Raw genomic sequence first — 19,094 nt, 5'->3', positions numbered from 1 at the left:
TATCTGGCTTGCCATTCCTGTCATTCCTATATGCTTTTGTAAAAGATAACTAAGAGCATACAAAAAAATAGTACAACAAAAATCTAAGCCATTATCTTTACAATTATATAATGCCTTCCAGTCAGTGAGATCAATGCCTATTATATTCTGGGAAGTTGGTAATTATCACTCATTTTTAAAAGGCGGATATATTGATGCTCCCAGCTTTTGCCATTCATAGCTTCCTTTAAGCTACAGTAGCTATAAGATACTTAAGCTTCCTCATGAGTTATAAGAGTTAGATAAGAACAAGCACAGGATGCGCTACAGCTTGTATTGTTTAGCTAAAATGATGTCTATCAACTTGGTATTGTCTTGGATATCTTCTGTAGTCTTTCCACTACTATAGAGCACAAAGAAAAAGGGACGTGATCACTCAAATATCTTTAAGAATAATCTGTGAAAAAGAAGGATTTCTTGTGGTGGGGAGAGGATGCCTACAGGATTCAAAAGGGAGTAATTACCATAATGACCCCCAAAAAATTGTTTATAGGTTCTTTGCTGAAGTAGAGGATAGCATGACATTTTCCTGCATTAAGCAAAGTTTTGTGGTCACTTCTTTTTATACTGTGACTGAGCACTGCTTTTTATTTGTCTCCTGATATCTATCTGATTGTTACTTTGAAAGACAAAAAAGAAAGTATTTTTCTTTGCCAATAACTAATCTGTATGTTTATAGACAGACTTATTCAAACTTTGCATCATGTATCAAAGCAGAAAAATTAAATATTCCACGATTTTGGTTTTTAATATTGTTATTATCATCTTCCTCAACAGTTTGGGTCAAGTGACAAGTCACAGAAAAATAAGTGAATAAAAGTCTCTCCTCAACGTCCAAAGCATCTGTGCCAAAATGTTATTATTTCATTTTAGAGAAATTTGAGAAAAGATGGAATCACATTACCTGCTATCCACAACTAGCCTCTTTTAGTCCCCCAAATATCCAGATACTCTTAGGTAATTCTTAACAGATGGTGCTTCTGGGAACGATTTTGCAATGGCCAACCACAACTCCAGGAAGTAGTGCTGTTAAATGGACTACTGAAACTGGAGGAAACTTGCCAAAGCTACAAAATAAGCTTTCTATCAGATAGCATTATGAAAGAACAGGTAATATGACTTATAGGCCAATTCTGCCAGTGATACAGAATTTGATGACGAGATTTATAACTGAAGCCAATAAGCACCGATTCGTTCAGTGGATAAAGGGCATGTCCTGTCATTCCTATGCAGGCTGGACTCTAGGGATAACAAGTGTTTTGTGGTACTGCTGATGGACTACATATTGCCCTTTAGATACCATAAAAGCATAGGCAGTAAGATAATTTACCAAAGTAATAGCGTTCTGACAATCTTACCTGGGTACAGCTGCTTTGTTGGGGCACTCAGCTGTGCAGTTTTTGAAACTCTGTAGGCAACATCCGATCCTTTTGAATCCCTTCTGTTTGTACAAAATCCTGCTGTTCTTGATACTCCTTCTGGTGAATTGTGAAATTCTAATGCTTTTAGCACGTCAACGGGTTCAGCTGACAAAGAAAAAAAAACAACAACAAAAAGAGTTACTCATCTTGCATCTCTACAGAATGCAGCCTCTAAAAAGGATATTAATTTCATTGCAAAAGTGTACGTGTAATCACAGCAGTAGCTGCATCCTATTTTGATTTATTGTGGATTACTCGTACACCAACCAGAATATTATTTTAACAGGATTACTCATTTGTAAATATATGTTATATCCCATCCAATGTAATTGTTATGATCAGATTTTCAAACTAATTGACTACACACTGAAAATCACCGTTTCCCAAATACAGAGAATCTTGGTGACTGAAATTTACAACACATTCTTTTAAGGAGTGATTTCTAAGAAGTGGAACTGATTTTAAAAGTTTGCACAGAAGTTTCAGAAGCATTCAGCTACTAATAATCTGCTATCAGAAATTTGTCTGTTGCTAATATTGAAATATATTCTGATTACATATGACTGCTTTCTCAGACAAAAAGTGACAAGGAAGAAGATAATCTCATTTCTCATCTGGTTAGAGAAAGAAAGATGTACCTGCTTTGCCTGCAAGGAGTGAATGGACTGAATCAAAGTCTTTCATTATTTTCAAGTTAAATTCAAATGGACTTGTTTTGTACTTTAGAGCAAGTACAATCAGGTTGTGTTTAGGCTCACTGTCTAACCATTTAAACTTGAAATCCAGAGCTGCTACTGCACTGATACTGTTTCAAAATTTTATATATATATATATATATATGTATGTATAAAAAGCCAACAACAAAGCTTTAATCTATAAAAGTTCACCATGGCAAAAGAGCTAAGTACTGAATGGACAATCACTTCAACAGAGGCAGTGAGAAAACATAATTTGCTTACTGCATCTCTTTTAGAAAAAAATAAGGTGTTCATTCTCATACTCCCTACAGAGCATGGCTTCATTAATTTATCTTTTTTCAGTGGAAACAGAATTTCAACAGACTATTTTTTCACTGGGGCTATTTTGCAGTTTTTATGTTGGCAAACTCATAACCACTTTATCTTGAAAGACCAAGTTTTACACATTTTTCACTGTTCAAGCTGAGAAATGTGTTTGGTAAATCTGACCCTTCTTCATGTCTTTGACCTGCACTGCGGCATTAACTATAGCTAATTTATGGCCTGTTATTATTCATTTTGTGTGTCAACAAATATCAACTTAAGACCCAAAATTCACTGTGTGAAGAATATTCAACTATTTGAACAATTATTTGCAAACAACAAGTGAAAGAGTGTAAAAACATAGCCAAAGTGATATTCTAATTAGAGTCACTGATAGAAACATTTCTACCTTCTTTTCTTACTATTTGCACAGTTCTAGGCAGTGCCACTATTTCTTGTCACTGTAGTATCTCAGAAGTCACTTTAGTGCATTCACTATAAATAACAGATGTGAACAAAGTTGTTTCACTAGTGCATCCTATTCATCTCCTGGCATTGCCAAAGACGAACAACACAACTTTGTGGTTAAACATATTTTTGAATAACACCAAAATTATATTCTTTAAAAACAAATCTGAGGTTTTCTCAATCAGCCTAGAATGCACATAACTTCTTCTGTCTTAAAAAATATTCACAAGAAAATGCTTGTGACCCCCTTTATTTTTTTTTCACATCATACAATTTCTCATTTGCTTTCCATCACATTGTGTTATCAAATATAAACCCAATAGACAATGTTTGTTGCAAGCTAATACATTTTGAATCAATGTTACAGTATACACCTGAATTTACTTAAAATCTACATATCCTGCAGATTCAAAAAATTATATTTAAACATGCTCAGAAGAAATGTTTCAAGAGTGTGCAAATTCTGAAACATCAGTTTTACCTCTCTGTTAAGTACTGACTAAATAATTTTAATGGATATAATGCATTTTCTACAGGCATTCCACACAATTCTAAAGTTACTACCATACTGAAGGAACTGCCACACTTTTTTTTTCTGGTAACCGATGGCCATTTTTGCAGGACCTATAATAATTTGAACCAGTAAAGTAATGTAGAACCAGTCACTGGAAATATTAGTAAAAATTCCAAGTCGCTGTATAAGTCAACCACTGCTACATTCCTTTTTCCTTTGCTCTTTTCTATAATTTGTACCAGATTCTTCATTATTTTTTAGAATAATGGATGTTCTTTGCCTGGCTGACTAGAAGAGTATTCATCCATAAACAAGATTATTCATTACTCCCCACTAGTTCTGCTGCTAAAAAATTCCAGACAAGAAACAGAATAATAATAGAAGAGAACAATCTTCAAACCAGAAATTCCAAATAAGTAGAACAAACATTTTGTTAATAGTCCATAAACGAAATTTATTTCCGCAAACTGTGATTCACAAAATGTAAATAGCAAAAACACTAGTCAGATTACAAGGATTTCTAGAAATACAACTTGTCATAGAAATTACAAGTTATATGAAGTAACTTACACAAAAAAGGTAATTAGTCTAGCTCCAATTATAACATGGCTGACTTACTAAATATTTATAGCTCATGAGTAACAGAAATGGTTTCTCTAATTTATATAAAAGATTTCAGCTAGCCACCTTGACCACTAGTTAAAAAGTAAAGAAGTTCCTTAGAAGTCTTTAGATAAACCAGGCAGCAATGTACAAGATTTAATATGCTGCTTTAGAAAAATTTGCTTTTGGTAGAAACCTACATATCATTCAGTCTGTGAAATAAACAGACTGAGTTTGTGTCTCTTCCTCATAAATGTTTTTGCAGCATTCCTGTGCGTGTCATTATTTAACCTGGTCTTGAGTCTAACTAAATGCCCAGATTAGGATGCAACCAATCCTGTGTTTCAGCTGGGAGGTAGGAGGCCTGGAAGTCTCCTCACAGCTGTTTTTGCCATCTCCCAGCTGAAAACAGGGCTCACTGTGTAAAGCACTTCTCCCCTACACTCTTCCTGTGTCACACACAGGGCTACCATGTATTAGGGTTTCTGCAGAAACACCCTCTTTTTGCTAGTGGCAATTTCGCCTCGGTGAATTTCAGGTTTTTTTTACATTTTCTGGAACTATGGCACCCTAGTTGGAGCAAGTGTTCAGTAGCCCTGACCAGGCTGCCATGATATTAGTCTCAAAATTCTTGATGAGCTCACTGTGCGTATTCAGATGATCTGCTCGATGCCTCTACAGAAAGCACTAGACACAGTTGCTTTCAATATGCCACAGAGCACACACATCTAGGAATCCAGCCAAAATTAAACAGCTCTTGAAAAACAGCAGCGCTTAGATCCTAACTACTTAGAGGTAACCTGTTTGAAGTATAATGGATGAGGAGAAGTCCTTGCACAGCCAACACTGGCCTGCTTAGAAGACCAGGGTAAAGAGGTAGGAAGACAACTCACAGAGTCATGGAAGAGCGTGGCCTGGAAGCTATCAGCTGAAACTGTGGCTTCTCTCTGCCATTTTCTGTAGGTTCTGCAGTGCTCAGTGTCACTGTGTCCTGGGAGCTTCAGCTCTTCCTGAAAACTGCCTCTTCTCTAGCATTATGCTCCCACACGATTTCTGGGAATGGTAAGAAATAGCCAGAAACAGCACCAGTGCTAAGGCCGTGCAGTTTGCCTGTTTGCATGGTCCACAAATTAAGATTACACCTTGTATATGGGGCAGCATTAATGTAACTAATGAATTAGCTGATCTAGGGTCTCTCACAAGAAATTCCTTAAAGTGCATAAAGCAACTTTCCTAAATGATTTTACCTTCTAGTCTAATTTCCTTGGATAGTTTTCTCACAAGAGAAGTAAAGAAAACTGCAAATTAATGATACATGATGTAATGCTTTTGCATCTTCCTCATTTGGTGCTAAGATTTAAGATGGCAATGAAATCATCAACAAATACGCATCACGCAAACAGCTCTGTTCATCAGTTCTTGGGGTGCAGTTGATTCTCCTTATGAAACTAAGACATCGGCTTTGAAAATTCAACTTGGTTTGCTATGGCAAATTTGACAAAATACGAGATCCAGACCCTGAAAGTGGGTCCCTTCATGCAGATGTTTCTGGCCACACTGCACTGCTGCTTGAAAACCACCTCCTGCAAGCAAGCCAGACAAAGCCATGAGATAACCCTCTGAAAAGAAGCCTGTGTTCATCAGGGCAAACCTGCATTTTTCAGATTAAGCTCTCCTGAGTTTCAGACCACAACCAAAAATCAAGTTTCCACTGTGCTACTTTTCCACTGATAGAGAACCAACTGCAGGGGATCATTCTTCTCACTAAATACTATACTATTTATATACTCTATGTATGTATAGGTATATAGAGTTAGTTCAACTGTGTATGTCCTTGATTCAAAAAAGTTCAGAGAGCCATGTGCAACTTTCAGTGCCACTAACAGGCTATACCGTAGTAGCCAGAGGAGAAGTGTTTAAAAGTGCTGGGATTTCTGGAATGGCAAAGAAGAATTCTTCAAAAATACCTCTTTAGAAAACAGAATTGTGTGAGATGGGAACTTGAATGTCCTAGTGTCTTTCAAGATATCAAACTGTTAATCATTGAGCTCCAGCATAAGTTCCTGGCTTTCAAAAATAAAGAAGATATAGTAAAAAAATTAAAAATTGTCGTGAACTGGATGCTAGATCACACTTTTACACTGCCAGGTCAGGACAGAATATCAGGACTGAACTACATGGGGGAAACTTCATATGTTTCCTGTTTGTTTGGAGAGGAGGAAAATGCATATAAAAACTGACTTCCAATTTTGGTTAGCATTTTCAAGCCTAGACTTCCTAGATATACAATGACACATTTATTTTAAAGGCTATGACAGTGCATTCTATTCAATGAATTAAAACCCACATATTTTTAAAAAATAATGCAATTATAGATTGAAAAATAACCTCTGTAAAAATCTCGACTACATTTTGATCATATATTCACAATTAAAAATATCATAGCTTTCATTTCTTTCCACAATCTCTAAACTGGAGTTAAGTAGAAGCTGGTGAAAACAGCATATTCATTTCTGATATGACTAATGTCATAAATATAAACAGCACTTATTATACAAGATCAGAGGACTTGCTTCCTTCACTTTGACTTCCTGATAGGTTTGAGCTGGAATCTACTATGTAGAATGTCACTCCTTTTTTCTTGGTGGAAACTCTCCATGGAGGAGGTTCCCAGATACCATAACAATACAGGTTATGATATCGGAGAAACAAGGGACTGAGAAACCGTATGACAATGCAGAAACTGAAGTCCTTTGGACACACAGTCTCTGCTTATGACTTATTCAATATGTGACATTAAGCCTCCTTGTCTTAAGGATGACCTCAGTTTTCAATGTAAATGCTTAGCATTTCCACTCTCTCTCTGGGAATGCTTCTTGTAGGAGACCACATAACCCTAGCTAAAAGGATATACATTTCAAGACAGAGACAAGTTGTATCAGATGCAGGAAAATTTGCATTGGAATGGTGAGGTCTGGTTCATAACATTTGGGTTTATTTAAATGCAGATGGTAATTAAGTGATGGTGTTCAATCATGTCTTCTTAGTTTATAAAATATGTATTCTGTCTGTAACTGAGATCATAGCAAACTTAGTATCTTAGTGATAGGCAATAAAATTTCTTGTTTGTGTTTCAGCAGCCACCATCAAAATTCTGCATTGTGAAAGTCCAACTGACCCTGCAAAGGCAAACTGCACAGAGCACAAAAAAAGATGGATCTAATGGCAGCAATGTTGTTTTTGGAATTACATCAGCAGCAATCATTTTGGATAAAAGGGTGAAATCTACAGAATCATAGAATCATCTAGGTTGGAAGGGACCTTTAAGATCATCAAGTCCAAGCATCAACCTAATACTGCCAAAACCACCACCAAACCATGTCCCTAAGCACCACATCTACACATCTTTTAAATACCTCCAGGGATGGTGACTCCACCTCTTCCCTGGGCAGCCTGTTCTACCGCTTGACAACCCTTTTGGTGAAGAAATTTTTCCTAATATCCAATCAAAATCTCCCCTGACGTAACTTGAGGCCGTTTCCTCTTGTCCTATCACTTGTCACCAGGGAGAAGAGGTCAGCCCCCAACTCACTACAACCTCCTTTCAGGTAGTTGCAGAGAATGATAAGGTCATACATATTATCCTTCGAGCTATAATCACGCTGCAAAGTTAATTATCTTTATCTTAATGACTCTGCATTTATGAAAATGTTTTGATTTAGAACAGATGCTTTTTTACAATTTTATAGCTACTGACCAACTGCAATGATGATCCAAAACCAAAAGAAGTTCTCCGTATAGTTTTACTCAAATCGCATAGGTTTACTCGAATCATTCTAGTAAGTGACATTAATGTAAATGCTAGGTATGTAAATGTTAGGCCATTAGCACATACTGAAAATAGAGCTGTATTTCTTCACTTAAATAGAAGTGTCTGTTCCATATCACTCTAAGCAGCTAATGTGCACATGTCAATAAAATTACACTTAAGTATATGACACACATGACCTCTTGTTTCTTAGCATATATATCAGCTTCCACTCATAGTCTCTTACTAGTAATTTAAGTCTGTTGTTGTCACAAATCAATTGACAAATTCTGTGTCAGATTCATTTCATTGGCAAAAAATGACCTGGACACTCCATTACTAGAAAATGTTTTTATTTGCAGAAGAAAAAAATTCCACATACTTGTGAGTGCTTCCTCAGAAATTCTTTTTGACCTATCTAGGCTAATTGGTTATCAGACAGTTTCTAACCATCCTTTCCTACATAAATATGTGCTGAGAAGCAGCTTATGGGTCATTTCCATGAGTGGCTGCAATTCCCCACTACTGTGGATCTCAGTATTTCTTATGTTACTTAGATCTTAAGAGGTCAAACATCTAGAGCGATCCTACCACAGATGCATGCAGTGGTCCTCAGTGGACTTGGAATACATGCAGATTGAAAACATATTATTCATTGAATAGAGTTCTTTTGAGTGAATTTGATTATTCCTTAAGAGAAAACCAAGGAAGTCAGAATGGACAACTGTCCTTATCTAGAAGGTCCCACACCTTGAGTTTTCTTCCATTCTAGGCAGAACTTCTATTCTACTAAGAAGCTTCAGTGAAGAAGGAATATAGCCCTGAACCTTTTTAGATAGGCTATACCAAACTTGGTATCTGTTCTCTGTCTATGAACTGTACAGTAAAGCAATTTAGCTGCAGTTAATGCTGCTGGTGACTGAGGACCAAACAGTTCAAGACAGACTTTTATTGAAGATAAGGTATACAGAGGAAACAATCATCTGCATTTTCAGAAGGAAGGACTTTGCTGTCAGGACTTTGCAGTGAAACTCTCCAGGCCTGACAGGAAAGTGACTGTGGTGGCAACTTCTGGCTACAAAATTATTCCCATAAGAAATTGTTCAGGGGATGACTCATTTAGACTAAAATATTTTTCTTTCTCTTGAAATGCCTAATAAAGCATTGAAGCTGAAATCCTATGATATTTAGATTTTGGTCTGGTAACTCCTGGGTCTTAGTCCCTTAATTTTATGAGAGAGATCAGGCACAATGATCCTTCCCTATTTAAAGGCTGTGTTCACCTACATAATTTACAAGATGTTCCCAGATTGCATACAGGGAGACATACTTCAAATGCAAATAATAAAAAATCTCAAGGGAAAAAAAAAAAAGAGCCAGTATTCTTTATTTTACACATATACCTTAGCAAACTGCGTGTGCAACTGTTTTCTATACTGTTAGTAACTTTGGTAACTGTGGCTTTTTGTTTTTCATATATAATAAACAGTATTTTTTATAATAAACAGTTTTATATATTTTCCAGATATAATAAACAGCTAACTTCTTGAGTTATCATAATTCTTTAGCAATGCCCTTCTTTTGATTAATGTGAAAGTAAAAATTTACCAGTGATGACTCCACAAACAACCTGTAAGAGTTACAATCAATAGCTTGTAATTGGTGAGATATAACCCTGGAGTAGAAAACCTTAATTTGCTACAGTGAAAAGAATTATCTGAGAAACTTAGGAAGACCAATGTTTCTAAATTACTATTATTTTACTTCATATTTTTCCATGGAAATATGTTCCATTCTGCCAGTAATCTGTTCCAATGGAACCACCACAAAACTAAAACTTAAGGGTGTTGAAACATTAATCTTTAATTCTAAATGAAGTGGTTTTTTAAAGTTTAGTCCAGTTTTATTTCACTGGGACAGATCATTTAAAGAGGAGAAGCTATTATAGCCTGGTAGGCTAAAATATGTGAATTTGGTGGGTACTCATGAAGGGACTCCTTATATTTGTGGACAAGACCTTCAAAATAGGATACCTATGGTTAGATTTCTAGGTATTTATTTAGGAACTTAAATAGAAGGTACTGTACTGGTTTTTAAAACTATGCTACCCGTTGAAGGCATAATAGCCTACAGGTATTTAGTTTCCGTACTTTTCTTTAAATTTTGAATCTTTGTAACTGTAAGTGCTCATTCTAAGGACTCTCCATCTATTCTATAGATGGGTAAAGATAAAAACTACGATGATGAAGGTTTCTAACTCACACTCATTAGACTGTCCAAAGCTTAGTGAATGTAAGAGGTGAAAATATTTTCATGAACAAGAATTCACATGAAGGGGTAACTAGTCTTCAGTTTCTGCTGTTGACCTCTCAGAACATTGCTGTCAGGCCAGAAAAAAGGGAAAAATGTTTTTCTTTTAAAACAGTCTTAAGTACAGATTGTGTCAGAAGTTCTTCTACATAGGTTTACTTTAGCTACCATTCATCAAGCTGTTTCAGCAGTTCTCCTACTGTGAAACCTGATAACTTTTCCCCTCCATGCATTCCTTCTCCCAGATTATTAGTCCAGTTTCTGATTCTATCAACAATTAGCGAGCAGTTTAGTTTACCAGCTAGACCTAAGCTTGCTAAAGCAGAAAGAGTGATGATTGCTGCCACTTTGCCCAATTATCAATATGGAAGTCTTTACTAGCAGTGTTAGAATCTGGATTTGTTAAACAGTTGTTGACTTTTAGGATGCAGTACAAGACCTATCTATTACTAGAAATCTGTGCTATTTCTAATGTGGTAGGAATATTTTTGTTCTTATTTTTACTCTCATACACTTTCACTTATTGTGGGCAGATATGATGCATATCTTTTAAAACCAGAAACGCTTATAATCATTATTATCTGTACTTATTAGTTTACTGTGTTCTTCATCTGATGAGAATTAATATAGCAGTAAATATCCAAGAGCTGGAATTCAAAAGCTTGTTATGTCCAAAATGCTTCGCTGAGCTTCCCAGTTCTTAAAAAGGACTCTATTACCTTCCCACTGCAGGCTCCAGGCTCTGTATCCCACGCAATGATTCCCCGCAGTTCTGCCACAGGTGTCTAAGCACCAGGAAAGGATCAGACACTCTTCTGTCCTTAGCATTTCCTACTGGCTAGCTCTGGGCAGATCTGCACTTCTTCAGAAGCTTTTTGGGATTGGCAGTCTGAGAATTGCCTGCCTCCCAACTCCCTACTGAGAACCTAGACACGCAACAGAAGACTGTTCTAGTAGCATCTAGTAGCATCTAGTAGCATCAAAAGCATCGGTTCTGCAGTGTGCTTTGAGAAGGTTCCTATACTTTTCATAGATGTTAACCAAAGGACTTTACAGAACTGGATAATATGAACTCTCTCTGTTTTGTGGGCTGCAAAACTGAGTTACTGAGCATCTTCCAGGTACAAAAATGAAACCAATTAAGCTGCCTAAGGTAATTACATAGTGCTCCTGAATATCAAGTTGTTTTTATTCTAGGTACCTGAATATAAATTTATGAGATTAGCTGAATATATATTACCCATGTATATCTTTCTGGAGACATAGCTTTTAGATGAATTATGTAATTGGGATCTTGGCTGGTAACATTTTTAGAAGAAGGTGTTATTGCAGTGCTTTCATATTTAATGATTACAAGACCTAGAGATTATCCAGATGCATTCAGGAATGCTTTAAATGGCCTATGATTGACTATTTCACCAACAGAGGTCTTGTGTGAAACTGCTCAGAACTGGCTACTTCTGTTTCCACACCAGATATTTGGAAGTTTTTCATTGACTTCCTATGCTGCAAAATCTACTAAATACACAATAGTATTTCAAAGACAAAAACAGTCTATGCATATATGGGACATATTTTGATATTCACCAACTACTAACTATATCTCTTTTTAAAGACCAATCTCTAACACTCATACAGTAAAAAAAAAAAAAAAAAAAAAAAAACCACACACCAAAAAACCACTTAAATCCCACATTGAAACCAGTGGAAAACTTGCCTATATACAACTATACACTCAGATCTTTAATAAGGTTAGCTTGCAGGCTTATTTTCTGGAAATATTCAGCAAAAAATAAGAATAGTTCTTTCTGGTTTTTGTACATTGCACAATTGTGGCATGTAACCTCAATTTTGGAATGACGTTTCTTTTTTTTTTTTTTTTCCATATTTCACCACAAAATGTGACTTTGTTATGACTTAAATCCTTCTTTGAGACTAGATAGGTTGTACTTTTATCACTTGTTCAGCAACATTGACTATAATCAAGCACTGAAGACCTGCTTCTGATCCTGTAAAATGTTTCACTTGTTACCCCCAAAAGATTGGACTAGTTCATCAGCTGGTGCAGACCTGTATTGTAATATTTTTAACATTTGTATCAATACTTCTGTGGAGTTATTCCTATTTTACACCACAACACATTATATCAGAACTGCAGCCCAAGTGTCTAACTATGTTGAGGCCTATGCTAAAGATTCAAAAAGTTCTTTTTCTATAGACAGTGGAGACAGTACTTCCAACTGTGAAAATCAGCAAAACAAGTATTAAATTCTTGGAGCATCCTGTTTCTATTACCATATCAAAAAACCTCACAGTCTAAAAATGGTCACTGCTACAGGAAGAGACAAGGTGTTCCCTTAGCAACTACACATGAGAAAAATTGAGCCCACTTAAGAGCTTTGTCCATCAAGGTGTTAATTCAGAAATAATCCAAATAGACTTCAGAAATATCTTCTAATAAATGGGAGTTTTCAAATGTGGAACATTTGTACATTTTTCAGCTATAAGCATAGAAAAAAAGCAAAACACATCTAAGGACAAGATTTACAAATGGTGCCATTTAAAGTAACCCTATTTAATTTGATAGAGAAGCATTTGAATGATTTTTTTAAATCATAACAGCTAAAAACTTTCACCATACTCTCACTGCTGTCAAAGGTATTATCTTCCTTTTGAGAGCAATGCAAGGAAATCAGACCCAATTATGTATCCTACTGATGTTAGCAGGAATTCCGTTTAAGCAGACAGTAAGGTTGTAAAACCCTGAATTTTAGTTTTTTATAAACTATGAACGTTTGATAAGGTATCGGATTACTATGATAATTTGAGTAAATATACAGGTAAGGGACAGCATAGGTAAAACTTAGACTACAGTAATACTTTAACAATGTGACCATAATTTGACTCATAACTAAATTCGTATTATAGACAAAGCTTAGCTGCCAGTGACATTATTCACAGCAAGATCAGGATCCTCATTTTTTTAATTATATTTTATAATACATCTTTCAATTTGCTTTGCAGCAAACGCTTTGCTTCCATATAATATCAGCTTTGCCAAAAAACTTCTATTTCACATACTGTATGCATTAACACTTTGACATACAGCGAAGTCCCAGACCTAGAATTTACAAAGGTTTTTACAACCCCTTACGTGTGATAATGTGCTAAAAAGAATTTAAGTTCTGCCAGATTCTACTACTATTGTAATAACAGGGTCAACAATTAATCCTTACGTTTACAGTCTGTAAACTTGGTATTTAATACGAAGTAGTACAGTTATAAGCCCTTGCAACAGGCATGTGTGTACACCTAATTCCTTTTAAGTCACTGCTCTCTATTGTATCCATCCAGAGGGCAAATCTTTATCACTGCATGAGATTTCACATTCTTAGAACATTACCGATTTCCCCCAAGCTCTGCTTAATTTATTCCCCCCTATTATCAACAAATACTCAGAACAACAATAAATTAACCAATGCTGGGAGGATTTCTTCTGAAAAGCAGCAGAGAGCTCTACAGAGAAAAGAAAAGGAACTTCTTAATCTTGCTGGCAGATGGAAACCCTACTGTTCACCACTGTACAAAACAAATCCGGGAGAAACATAATTGCTCCACTGTGTTTTAGGTATAACTTCACTTCAGTAGTAATGTCATGGCTCTTTTATTATGCTGCAACCTTTGTTAGAATTAAGGGCCCTGTTTGGAGGAGACCAAATAACTTTGGGCAAGACAACTGTAAAACTGAGTGTGACAACTCCTTTCCTACATTTTACAACTGTACAACTGCTACAGACACCAATTTTACCATCAATGTTTTTCTTTTTTTTTTTTTATATAGTAAACAGAAAACACCCTAGCACCAGTAAAAGCTTTCTATCAAAGATTATTTTTTCTAGTGACATTCCAATAATAGGTGCAAGGCACAGAGATTATTTCAAGCCAAAACCACTGAATATTTGTAGGTATTCTATATGTACTTATATACAGTTACATTTGTTAATATATACACAAAACTGGAGTTGAGAAACTTCTTTTCTGGAGACGTAGTAAAAAAGACAGTTTCCTGCAGCCTGAATAGTCCTTTCTGGGATCCTTGTGAAGTATCCTTCTAAATTAAATGCAAAGATTCACGCTCTAGAGAATCTACAACACATACCAGTCATTTTTCTGTGTCAGATGCCTGCTGCTGCTGAAGTTGAAATAATTATTTTACTTTAGAAACAATTTAAAAAATCTAAACTATATGGCAAAACAGACATAGACATGCAGGTCTCTTGCACTATCCTGGGAAGACCGGACCATTTCACCTGCTGATCCCTGGGACTCAGAAAAACTTCAGCTAGGACCACTAGCTGAATCTAGTGAAATCCCCCTTTGACTTAATCGCTTTTGCCCACTTTGTGAATATTTATCTGAGAAACCCCTGTATGTCCTCTGTTTCTGAAGTTTAATAGCATTTTGTTAAGATAAAATTAACATGTAAGACTATTTCACTGTAAAATAAAGGCACAATGTAAATGTTTATATTCGTTTTCAACCTTAAAAGTGAATTGATCAGCTAAAATAAAAAGTGCTTTACATCACTAACAATTCTGAGAAGAGATCCATACTTTTCTAGTTTAAAACACCTTTTTGTGCAGGTTTAGGCTAGCCAGATACATTAAACAGTTTTCATTCAAGAAACAGATCCATATATTCCCAGTGTAACTTACTAAGAAATTACAAATCAGTAACAGTGCTAAGTGTGCATCCACAAGAAAACTCCTTTTGCTGCCTTTGGTGAGCCCAGTTCTGCATTCCTTCTGCACCTAGAACTCCCACTAGTTTCCAAGCCTGTCTGGGGGAAGCACAAGGAACCTTTGTATTTCCTAAGATGACTGTAAAAAGTATCTATTCTATATTGGAAACAAATCTGCCTGTCACTTACACAGAAGGGCCAAAGTGTATTTTCTATATATAGCTTCATAGCCTCATTTTCAGTAAGGATTCTTAAATCTTTTTGCACTCAGATTAAGAGCTGGATTTCCATTTGCTTGAAAAAGCTTATAAATAATAAAAAGACTGATTTTTCATTTCTTGCCCATGAAATTCAAATCAGCATCACAATAGTGCATTGATGCCAGGCCCTTACAAAAAATTTATAGTGTTGAAGCCATGCCATTTCAACTAAATGCGTTTATTCATTCCAAACACATTACCAACAGATTGAGTATTAAAGGTGAGGAAGGGGAAAGGAAATCAAAGGATGCCTTTTAAAATACTGAATTTTGTTTACTTTAGACAAGTCATAAAGAAAAATATTTTCTAAAAAGAGCTGCTTAAGAGCTGGTGGGCACTGAGCTGACCAAATATGAGTCACTAGTTTTCCCATTCAGTTGCTTCTCACCTCTGTAACTTTTTTTGTCTGAAGAAGAAATAACTCAAGAGTCCAATGAGATCTTCATACACCCCTTCTCGGTGCTATGAAAGACACCTCATACTTCTCTTTATTTTTTGTGTTAAATAAAGAAACTTGAAAAAAAGTCAAGAATTTTAGGAATCTTTTGAGGTTTCTCTACATGGAATGGATTCTGTTGTCTTGAAAAGAAGTTACTGGTATATGAATAACACTATATGAATACACCATGTAATTTTCTTTACATAGGGGTAGTTTATAAAAACACAATTGAAGAATATAGGATTTAATTTAACAGAGTTTATAAGAGCAATGATTCATCGTTTACCCAGCATTTTCATTTAGTCATTTAGTCATATTGTTGACCTGCTATAGTGCACTATTTTATTTTATTCCTTGGTATTTTCCCTCTCCTACTTTCAAATATGAATCATTATGCCTTTTTTAAATCTTTTAACTACTTTAAATAAGATTATAACACCTAAGAGACAATTCAGAAATATCTCCCTTGTACTCCATTAGGGAAATTAGGTCAAATTCTACTCTCTCTGCAGTCAATGGAAAAACTCTTACTGACTTCAATAACAGATCCAGCCCTAAACACACAGTTCCCCGTAGTTTCTAAGCAAATGGCATACTGTATTTCAGAAAAGTTAAATAACTAAGTTTTTTTCAGAATGCTTCTACAAACACGAGAAGCCTGCAGTTTTGTTTCTGAAATGTCCTTTACACAGAAGACTAGAGGAAAAGTTTTTTAATATAGCTTTTTAATTTTTAATAGTTACCAAAACCAAATTAGTCTGTCTAATGTTGCTGAATATATTTCAGTAAGTACTAGATAACTTCTATTGATTTTTCCTGGGCTGCTTGGGTTTAGATTTTCTTTTAACTTTCCACTTGCATCCAACCCATTACGTAAAGATAATCTACACAAATCTTACTTAAATCAGTCCTACTGTGAATGGTCACATGAAAAGTGGCATGAGAAATCTATCATGCCTTTGCGGACAATATTGCTTCTTAAAAAAATTTAGTTTCGACATAGTAACGAGGAGCTGAATCCTTGAAGCTCTGCGAGGTTAATTCACCCTGGGTGTAACTCCACTGGAGTCGGTGCAATTTCAAGAGGGACGAAATTTGACCCCTTCCAATCCCTGTCAGAAATGGGGCCAGCAGGGGGCAGAAGCCCAGATTGATCTGACACCGTCAAGGTTGTGCCCAGGTACAAAGGGCTTGAATGAAAACTGACCACCGTACCGTGCTCCCTTTAGGACGCCTGTTGATTCAGAAAGTGGGAATTTAGATCGAGAAACACCTCGTTAGAATAATAAATGCATAAAAATTAAACTTTTCTTTTCGGAGAGTTAAGCCCCCTTCACGGATGTCAGACCCACAGAAAAATAAAAACCTCAATCCCAGCCAGATTGGCCCCCAGATGTTCCTGCGAGCTCCGGTGGGAGGGAGAGAGGGATGGAGGAAGAGGCAGCATTTCCACCCCCGGTAGGACAGGAAAGCGCTCCCGCCACCGGAGATTACACGCCGCAGCTCCTCGAATGTGCGAGCACATCTCAAAAAGCCGGAGCGCCTCGCCGGCGCCCCGATGGGACGGCGCGGCGGGCGGCCGGAGGGCTGAGCCGGGCCGGCGAGCAGCGCGGAAGGGAGAAGTGCGGGGGACGACAGGGGTGGTGCGGGGGACGAGACGGGTGGTGCGGGGGGGGGAGCAGCGATTCCTTTATGCTGAAGCTGCCACGCTGCTGCTGCTGCCGTCTGCGTCTTGTTCCCACTGCAAGTCCTCCGCGGGCTGCACCCTACCCACCAGGTCCGCGGACACCTAAGGGACCACTCTACCTCCCTGGGGAGGCTGCAAAGGGGGGAGGAGGCTGGGGACGGCGCGACGGCGCTGACACCACCCGTGTGGAGCCCAGTGACCGTCAGGCCGAGCCCCCCGAACCCCCCTGCTCCCCCAACCCCCCCTCCCCGCCAGGGCATCTCCGGGCCCGGCGCTGCGCACACCACCTGCGGGGCGCCGCTACTGCCGGGAGCTGCTCTCCTCAACGTCTGGCAAAGGGCCCCTTCAAATATATTTTTTCCTCCCCTCGAGTCCTGGAAAACTTTTTGCACGCTGAAACCCTTTGCAAAGGGAAAAATTTAAAAAAGCGAAGAATGGAAAAAATCAGAGCGGAGAGCCTCCACCCCCCCGACTTTCCCTTTCCTCGCCCCTCCGAGAAGGCGGCAGATACTTGTCGCTCTATTTCAGCCACAACTTGGTGAACTTGAGCAAAGTAACGACTCTTAAGTTCAACAAAACTGAAAATTGTGCGCACGCTCCACAAAACTGAGTTTAGTGCTGGAAGAGGAGAAGTCGCTCTGTTCACCAAGTACTTCTTTCATCTTCCCACCCCGTCAGCGCATACCCTTTAATGCCTTAAAACCACATCCAAAGTTTAAAGGCTGAAGCTGAACGGGAGTCATCCCTCGGCGGCACCTGGGATGGACGTCCCCTGCCTGCGCTGCCGGGGGCTCCCAGCGGGTCTCCGCGCCCCCGGCCGGCCCCAAGCGCCTTCGTCCCCTCTCCCCCCCCCCCCCCCCCCCCCCCCGCCCTCCCAGCACCGGGAGCCGCTCTGACAGGTTTCCTCCGATACGCGACCCCGGCCGTGCCGAGTCCTTCTCCCCTGGGTGGGCGGGGGGGAGACCGGACTCCCCGGTTCCCCTTTGCTTTCTTACCTCCTCTGACCTCCGCAGCCCGGAGAAGGATAGCGAAGGTGACGAGCACGGTTACAGCCGAGTCCCAGGGCCACCTTCTCGTTTTCCACCTTATGGACCATCTCTGCATCTCCATGCTGGGCACCCACAAGTGTGAATTAAACCCGGGCGCCTTCAGTTTATACCAGCTCCGTCCTTTCCACTATATTCCCAGAGATGACTTCTCCTATAGAGCCATACGTGACATACTAAGAGGGGTTCTCTCTCTCTCACCCCCCCTCCCTCTTTGCTCGGCCTTGCGCAGGCCCCTCCGACCCGTCCTCCCCGGTGCCCTGCCTTCAGACTGAAGGCAGATGAGGGGCTTTAATCAAAATGCAAAGAGCGCCGCATCCCCCTAAAGGCTTCATCCCGTCAGAGGGCTGGGCGAGAGGCTCCCAGGGCCACCCCTGGAGCCCAACTGACAAGCCAGCCGCCGGGCGGAGGCCAATCGCGCGGCTCCCCCGGCCGCCCACAGCACCGCCCTCCGCCTCGGCGGCGGCACACCGGTCGCTCCGCGGCCGCCAGCCGCCCGCGGCACCGGCGGCCCTGGGCACGGCGGAGAGGGGCGCTCCCGAAGGCGCTTGGGGAACGGGGAACGGCGGAGCGGGAGCGAGTCGAGGGACGCCGCCACTGCCCCCTCAGTCCCGCCGCCCCCCACCCGCCCGCCCCGCCGCCGCGCCGCGGGCCCCGCGCGCCCCGAGCATGCGCAGTGCCGGCCGCGCCGGTCGCGGCTCCCCTCGGAGCGGAGAGGCGGGCGGCGCGAAAGGGGGATGCGTGAGGGGTGGGCGGG

The 19,094-nt window shown here is 39.1% G+C and overlaps 1 protein-coding gene across 3 annotated transcripts in view; it reads right to left on the bottom strand.

Moving 5' to 3' along the window:
• Positions 1-18,401, bottom strand: part of COL11A1 (collagen type XI alpha 1 chain) — a gene marked incomplete at both ends in the record, with an annotated part of 162,576 nt that extends 144,175 nt beyond the window's left edge. For all 3 annotated transcript variants that reach the window (XM_082483933.1, XM_082483935.1, XM_082483934.1), the window contains 2 exons: positions 1,398-1,565; positions 18,287-18,401. In XM_082483933.1, the coding sequence (XP_082340059.1) occupies positions 1,398-1,565; positions 18,287-18,401 (283 nt within the window). The remainder of the gene's footprint in view (positions 1-1,397; positions 1,566-18,286) is intronic.
• Between the last annotated feature and the right edge of the window lie 693 nt (positions 18,402-19,094).

This window comes from Vanellus vanellus (genome assembly GCF_965231255.1).
Source record: "Vanellus vanellus genome assembly, chromosome: 5".
Lineage (NCBI taxonomy): Eukaryota > Metazoa > Chordata > Aves > Charadriiformes > Charadriidae > Vanellus > Vanellus vanellus.
This window is presented reverse-complemented; position numbering and strand designations above follow the sequence as displayed.